This window comes from Acanthisitta chloris, unplaced genomic scaffold (genome assembly GCF_000695815.1).
Source record: "Acanthisitta chloris isolate BGI_N310 unplaced genomic scaffold, ASM69581v1 scaffold6259, whole genome shotgun sequence".
NCBI classification, from domain to species: Eukaryota; Metazoa; Chordata; class Aves; order Passeriformes; family Acanthisittidae; genus Acanthisitta; species Acanthisitta chloris.
The window spans coordinates 1-8,471 of NW_008689684.1; the positions used below are offsets into that span (position 1 = coordinate 1).

Sequence of the window (8,471 nt, forward strand, 5' to 3'; positions counted from 1 at the left end):
CGCACCGGGCAGGCAAGCGGTGAGATGTTGGCTTTGGAGTCGTTAGCATGGACGTGAATATATGCATATGTGTGTATGTGTGTATATATATATGCTATACGTATATATATGTGTGTGTGTTCAAAAATACAGGAGTCCGGGCGGTTGAAAGGATGCAATACACTTTTGGTAGGTGTGTGTGTTCAAAAATACAGGAGTCGGGGCAGTTGAAAGGATGCAATACACTTTTGGTTTCTAAGTACCCAAACCTAGACGGGTTTGGGTAATCACTCATTACTAATCACTAATTACCATACTGGAGTGACATTTCGACTTCCTTCATTCATCTCCTAACAATACTTAAACCCCCTTGTATTTTATAAGTCACAAATGTTTTCAATCTAGTGCATGTGTTGGGCAAATAAACTTTATTTTCTCCTCTTTTAAAATTAAAAGATTATGTTCAAGAACTTATATGATTCAAAAGTTCTTGTATAGCTGGGATAATTCATGTGTATTTATAAATGGAAATTACGCCCACAGCATTAAATACTGAGTAGCTTATTTATCCTAGTAACTGAGAGTAATTTATCTGTTTCTAGAAAAAATACTATTTCAGCTTATGTGATAAAACAATTTAGTAAAGCAACATTGTTTTGCTTAGTACACATTTGGAAGCAGCAAAAATTTGAACCGTCTTTTATATGAAGAAGTTTGTTTATATAACTTACTACGAAGAATTTCTAATGCACTGTTTTATATGAAGATTATTAAGTTGCACTTTGTTTCTTACTGCTTTTAACTAAACAGCTTTTACCACCTCAGCTGTTAGATCGAATGTTTTGAGGCAAGGGTGTTAGATTTTAGGGGTTTTTTTCCTTGGGACAAGTTTTTGGGTTTTCTTTTTGTGTATGATGAGATGAAACATGTTTTGAGGCAAGGGTGTTAGATTTTGGGGTTTTTTTTCCTTGGGACAAGTTTTTGGGCTTTCTTTTTGTGTATGATGAGATGAAACCTCTTGAACACTAACGTTCAAACAAATGAAGATTGACAGAATAAAGGCTTTTCATAAGACTTGTCAAAACTGAGTATCTGTAATAACAGCAGGTTTTCGTACAACAGCGAAGTCCAGAAATATTTGAATCCTGAGATTTTTTTCCAAGGGTTGGATTCATCTCCCTTAAGGTTTTATGAAACACATCTTCCAAAAAGAGAAGAGGAAATGAGAATTGAGTAGATCAGAGAGGCATAGCACATACTACACTGGAGAAACAAAATAAATTAACTGTATCTTACTCTTATCAAGGGATATTTAGCTATTCATATACATGTTTTCCAACTTCAGCTAGATCCCACAGTTAGCCACATTAAAAACACCTCAGCACAACGATGGTTTGCTCAGAAACCAGCACCCCCAATGGAAAGTGGGGGTATGGGCAGCATACAAGGTGGTAAATCCAGTCATTTTAACAGCCTGTTGTTCCTTTTCTCTCCAGCAATGTACAGCAGTATATGTATCTGCGTGTTCCTTGCTGTGCTCTCGGCAAGCACTTTTGGACAGCAAACTGTGGGATTGCACAATGGGAATCCACTGGCTGCTGAGCTTGAGCAGAGCTTGACGGAACACCATCGACATGTCCGTGCCCCTTCTTCTGCTGGCTCACTGAAATCTGTGCCACGGCTGGATGGAAGCATTGACCAAAGAGCCAACATCGGTGCTTTGTTGGCCAAATATCTCCAGCAAGCCAGAAAAGGTACTGGTTATATACTGCTTACTGTGCTACTTCTGTGCCAGTGGGATTTCCTGCAGGGATACCTAGTTGTTAGGATAACCCCATCATCGTCTAACATGGATTCCTAGAGAAGATAGGATGTAGATTTTGCCTGATTATTCCTGAAGTAGAGAGTATTTTCTTATTTATTGTAAAACTCATCCCCCAAAAAAGGATTTGTACATAGCAGCCACTGACAAAAAAACATGTAAAGGTAACTGAAGAAAATGTCATCTACCTGTTATAGTCCAGCTTTTATTTTTAACTCTTTTCATAGCCATATATTTATTTTGGTGGTATTTTCAGCATGTTCTCTCTCAGATAAAATACAGTAATTGCATTTTCTTCAAACTTCATTCAGTGAACTTCCTCCCTCCATTTCTTTAAAGTTAGAAGAGTAGAAAAACTTAGTGCTGAGGATCAGTACAGTCCAAATGGCTAGCCTCACCTCAGCCAGAAATTACTGTATCAGGCAAATCTTCTGAGTATTAGATTTTTCATATATTTGTTCCCAGAGGAAATTACAAAAGTGCAAAAGCTTGTGAAACATCAGAATTCACATTTATGGGCATGGTAAGTAAAAGCAGTGATAGGTAAAAGCACATTTGCTTCAAAACATGTCAATTCCTGCTAGGTCTTTGGTCTCAGCCAGCCCAGGAAGACAATCTTGTAGTTACCTAAACCTTCATGGCACTGTGCAACCAGGGCATGAAGCACTGGTAGAGTAGTGGAATTAGAAGGCTTCATTCTTATCACAAGATTTATTAGTCACTTGAGGAAACAATTGTATTACATAAGAGAATAAAGCTGTCCCTACTGATACCTTACAGTATATGTTTTACACAGACAGAAGGCATGCCATCTGTGCTACCAGTAAAACTGATGGCTCAAAATCATTGACCACTGAGACTTCCTCAAGAAAACATTTCTCCTTTTGAACTGTCTCATGTCTATATTACTCTGTATCTCGGTAGAGTAACACCATGGGCAGCCTCATTGCCTTTTGGCTGCCATCTTCAACTAAAGCTACAACACAATTTTGGTTTACTTGTGAAAACTTCACTCTAGTCTGTCCCCTGTACTACAGGGAAGATGGCATCTGAGAAGGAAAGGGGGCTTCAAGGGAAGCCAGTAATTAGGATTACATGGACATATAGATATTGAGAAACTAATTCAATCGCAGCCCCAGACTGTGCTTGGGATAAAATTCACTTTATATAAGTAAGGGCTTTTTCCTCACCTTTGTCTCCACACAATGCAGATCATTTAACCTTCCACTCTTGATAGCTACACTGTTGACCTCTATGCTAGGCAAAGTCCTGTTCCTGTCTTTGATGGTGGTTTGCCATATGCATTTTTGTGCATTACATATGCAGCCATACACATTCATCTGTATACATAGAACAGAGCCAAATTAGAAAGTTTAGCAGTTCACATAATTTAATGGAAAGGTAATTCAGATATGAAATTCCAGAATTCAGTGCTACAGTTAAAGCTGTTACTGAATAATAATACTGCAGGAGTCTACAAAGCAGAATCCTTGTTGCCTTTCCCCAGCATAGTCATTGTCACCCAACTATATGGAAACCAAACTCCTCATTCTAGTTTATGTAACCATTACATTCTCTTAAATATCTGGCTGACATTTCCAAATACCTTAACCAGATGAAGCAAAAAAACCCCTGTGGATTTAAGGTGTCTTTTTGGTAAATGTTAATACAAGGCAGAATTTCCTGTATATGCATTGCTGACATATATAATTAACTCTACAAAGTGGCTGTTAGCAGATGATGGGATTCTTGTGATGTAACTAGGCTAGTTGGATTCAAGTTTGTAGATGTAGATGTTCATTAGAGAAGAGATTCACAGGGACAAACAGTATTTACTTAATTTATAACAATACATACAGTCTTCCCATCAAAACATTATATTCTCATTTAACATGAAGGTTCTGGGTAGTACTTCAGAGGTCTCTGCAGAACACTCATATTTGCTGTATTAGTCACTTTTAACCTGTCTAAACCATGATACTCACTAGAAAATTCCACCTAGGGAGGAAAGAGAGTCTGGGCTTTTGCTGGTGTTAGCAGTTACCAGTGGTGGTGTTTGCCCTTGCGATTAATAGAAAGGCTGATTTTGTACAGTACTTCCACTTAAAACAGTGAGAGAGTTAAATTCTCTCAGGGGGTCAGGGCTTGATGACAGCCTTGTAGCCAAACTGCTACAATTGTGAATATGTTTGCGGCATATTGATTCTGCAGTGTCTGCAGGACATCTCTGATGGTTTGAAGAGAGGTAATTAAGGTGCTGTTAGGAAATTAACACTGTTTGTGACCCACAGCTTTCAATTACATTCTTCTGCAGGCTTTCAGCATGAATCTGGCACTGGGTAGAAGAGATGCTGTAGCTATTGAGTCAGTGACATGCACATTTACTATCCTCTAAGGAGCCCTTGCCAGGCCAGAGCATATTGGCACCAGGGGAGTCTTTACTGCCCACAGGTCATGGCAGGCTCAGAAGTCTCTTAAGCACCAACACCTGAGTGATGGTTCTGCACTGTCTTACCCCAGCCTGGTTATAGTGCTAAGGAGTGTTGTTAACTTAATTGCACTTTTTGAAATATAAACGTGAATTTCATGGGTTTTGAGCATTTGATGTTAGACATTCTTGTCTAGAGGCTTTTAAATTTTTTGTCCTTTTGTTTTAGGTAAATGTCTTTTAAGACATGGCTTTTTTTTTGCTTTTTTTTTGTGTATCTTCAACTCTCCTGTCCCTCTGCAACCACTAGCAGAACAATGAAGTTGTTTTTGTTTTAATCATCCATGTTCATTATAAATCATCCCATGAGGAAGACCTCGAAATATAATAGCACAGAGTCACCAAGGGTTTCTTCAAAGCACAAGAAACTGTAGGCAAGGCAGTTGTGTAGATTTGGATCTGTGGGATTTAATTTGGGCTTCTTTTCCTTTTTGATCAGTTCAAGTATTCCTCAAGCCTTGGTCTGCATTAAATAATAATGTGCTGAATCTGTTCCTTCCTCACTCAAGGTTTAAGCTCAATCTAATTATTGGCATATGTCAATTTCATCTGTTTTCAGGGAGTACAGAGAGAAGCAATTTTCCTTTCCCTGTATTTTTTAGTTACATCATGGAATGATGTAAAAACAGAGGGTTGCAGCCCTTTTTAAAAGCATAAATTCTCCATGCAAATAGTATATCTTTGATGCCGTAAGCAAGGGAGACAGAAGGATAAGGCAAAATTGGAGATCAGCATCTGATCCTGCTATGAAAAGAATTATGAAGGCTTTGGATAAGCAGTAAAAAAAATCATTGACATAGCCCTGTATAATTCCAGCAATAGGTATCTCTAGCTATAATTTCCAGACACAACTTTCTCCATTTCAGGACTATTCTGACTTCACAAAATCTGGGATTCATAGCTCTACCCTGCTTCTTCCTGAATTTGCACTGTAAGGACTCCTATACTTAGATTTATGCCTCTTTAAGCAACATGGCACTGTGGTGTCTCAGGCTTGAGTCTGCTCTCAAGAAGAGCTATTTTGCATTTAGAGCAATTCTCTTGATACCAGCAAGCAAGTGTGGGGCCTTATAGGGAGAGTAAGAAATGGTTTGGACTTTCTCTCTAGTAAAATAGGAATGCAAGAGGAGAAACACGCCCATATTCCTTCCTGGCAGACAGGAGCAGAATGCTGCAGCATGAGGGAGAAAACAATGTTTATTTTACAGTAAAAACCCCAAGCCACTTCCAGGACATTACCCATAATGTTTCTATTGATGTTTTCCCTAATGACATAACAGTTGTGTTACATGGTCTGTATTTAGTCAATTGCAACTGTTGCAGACATCTGCTAAGGAGTACAAATCAGAAAATGGGTGAACCTGGAAAATGTGTCCACTTACTCTCTGCTCTCCCAAATGCTTTTTCTTAGGTTCAACTGGAAGGCTCTCAGTTATGGGAAACAGAGTACAGAGCATTGATCCTACTCACAGGATAAATGACAGAGACTACATGGGCTGGATGGATTTTGGACGCCGCAGTGCTGAAGAATACGAGTACTCTTCCTGAAGAACAGCAAACTACAGCAACTGAAAAAAATCACACTCCCATGTCTGTACAGAAAGAGATAAATTAATTTGTTTTCCTCTTCAAATCAGTGTTTTAAAATATTTAAAATCATGTATTTGATGTAAATTTGTCTGTAAGACTATACAATGCAATATATACATATGCAGAATTTTCCAGAAGATGTTTTCTTTCTTTTGTGGTTTCTCATACATTGATACTATATTAAAATGATTTCACTTATCCCTTCTTGTCCTGTCACTGCATGTTGCTGGGTGTCTTATTATAAAGAGAGGCAGGAAAAAGACTTCATTCTGCAATGTAAATATATTCCATGTGTTGAGTAGTCAGACAGATTACCCACTTTTCAGAGAAATCTTGTGTCAGTCCCAATAGCTTTGAACTCTAGGGAAATTGTCCAAATATAAACACAGCAGCACAATACTGCCAGAGAAGGCCAGGTATCTTCATGGTTACCCCATTTGCAAAGGACTGAGTTATACACTGAGCCCACATGTTTGCAGTGAATAGCCAACAGTGCTAAAACTTAAAGAGGAATGACACCAACATGTTTCATCATTCTGGCTTATTTATTTTATGTTGTGAAGTGAATGTAAAAATTCTGCTGATGGCTGCGAATCACAGAATAAACAGAGCATTCCCTGCTGTGTGGTGAGCCAAGCTTCATTTGGGGAGGGGGTCAGGACAGGTCCCTGATCAGAGCAGGTGGTGATCCTGAGGGGGAGCAGGTATCAGGGCAGTCTAGTCACAGCATCATAAAAGGAAAGAGGTCACTCCCATGTATCACAGAGGCAGCCTGAGTTGGCTATCACCCACTGATGTGCTGAGAAGGGGGAAGATTGTGCCCAGTCCCTAACTGGCACAAATCAAGGCAGAGGGCCCCACATTCACAGCTGGGGAGTGATCCCTGCTCGTGCAAAACCAGCACCTTGGGGACTGTACGTGCCCATGGGTGAGCTGCAAGAAGTGTTTTACCTGCACTTGCCTCCTCCACCACAGGTAACCAACCCCTCCTGCAACTCCTGGGTCTGCTTCAGCAACTGGTTCTCATATCTAAGGAATTCCCTAAACTGAAAGAGGAGGTGATTTTTGCGTTGCAGAATTCACACAGTTTCTCCTGAATGCACTCCGGTGTGCACTAACACAAAAAGAAAAATATTTGTCATGTGCTAGAGAGCAGGTGCTTGCCAAAGAGGCAGGGGAATTTCTACAGCAGTTAACAGGTAAGCACAATGCATAGAAGATAAAACACAGAAGATGCTTGCACTAAACCAAAATTCTACTAAAACCAAGAGGACTGGGAAACAAATCAAAATGGTTGTGCCAAGGGCTGAGCACAAAAACACTTTGAGGAGCTGGTTCCCAGGAGCAGCTGGGAGAGCAGAGAGCACTGTGGAATCCACAGTGAAAAGAAGACCTCCGCAAACAGTTATGGGAAGTTTTCATCTCTAGTAACACCAAATCTCTTTTTTGTTTTTTTTTTTGTTTGTTTGTTTGTGGGGTTTTTTGTTTGTTTGTTTTTTGTGGGTTTGTTTGTTTGGTTGGTTTTTTTGGTTTTTTTGTGGATCTCATCTTGAAAATGTGTAACTGCTTTTCTTTCTCTCAAGCTTCTTCGAGTCAACCAGTTTCCAAGCCACCTACTCTGGGTCTTTTTTTGTTCCTCTCCAAGCATAATAAGTACCAAATCACCTGAATTCTCTTCTTGGTTTTGACCACTGCTCACAGTAAAACAGTCCAAAGCACCCATGTTTTCCAAAACTTTCAAACAAGAGATTAAAAGTAATTAACCTTTTTTTTTCCAAACTGAGAAAAATACAAGCAAATCTAAAAATGCATAGATTAAAATATTTCCCACAAAAGTGATTTTTCTTTAAAAGTAACTTGAGAGAAAACTAAGCTTCTACTTTGCTAGCTTTTAACTTAATGTCAAGGATGTTCAAACAACATTTTGAAATGTTTCCATCCCTAGCTCATGTGATGAAGGATGTAACATTGTAGTATTGCAGGAGGAATGGGGGTAGGTGATGTTACAAATCAAGCCTTACTACTGCTGAATGCTGTCATTAGGAGAAAAGGAAAAGGTTTGTTTTTTTCTCCTCTGTCTCATTTCCTCCAGGCAGGGGGCTGGCGGGACAAAGATGCTCCCTCCCACTCTGAAGGTCTCTGAAGTTGTCTGTGAAAGTGCATGGCCCTCAGTGCAGAGAGGTGACAGTTCTGGAGGCTTTTACATGTCACTCCCTCAAGACAGGGGCATGTTTTTATTGTCAGACACACAAAAATGGTTTTGCCACCTGGCTGCTCACAAGGCTCCTAGGTAAGAGGAGCCTCATGGTCCCATCCTCTGTGGTGCAAAATGGCCCGGTGAGCAAGACCATGGTCCATGGGGCAGTTCAGGGAGCTCCACTGCCCTTACAGTGATCATGTGCCTCTCTGTATCCCCAACAGGAGAATAACTTCCAAGGCACCATTTCTAAGCACAAAATAATGCTTCCACCCCTGGCAAGCCACCCCCACTATTGCATTGGACCAAGTATTTGCTCATTTTAAATCACAAAAATGCCAATTACGGAACAAGTAGTTTCACCTGTGAAATCTGCTTTCTCCATGGGATACAAT

At 39.8% G+C, this 8,471-nt stretch overlaps 1 protein-coding gene across 1 annotated transcript; it reads left to right on the plus strand.

The window, feature by feature from the left end:
- Nucleotides 1-1,472: 1,472 nt before the first annotated feature.
- CCK (cholecystokinin) lies at nucleotides 1,473-6,092 on the plus strand. Its single transcript, XM_009081505.1, has 2 exons — nucleotides 1,473-1,733; nucleotides 5,701-6,092. Exons 1-2 carry the CDS (start codon nucleotides 1,478-1,480, stop codon nucleotides 5,835-5,837), a joined length of 393 nt encoding a protein of 130 aa, XP_009079753.1. The 5' UTR covers nucleotides 1,473-1,477; the 3' UTR covers nucleotides 5,838-6,092.
- Nucleotides 6,093-8,471: the final 2,379 nt, after the last annotated feature.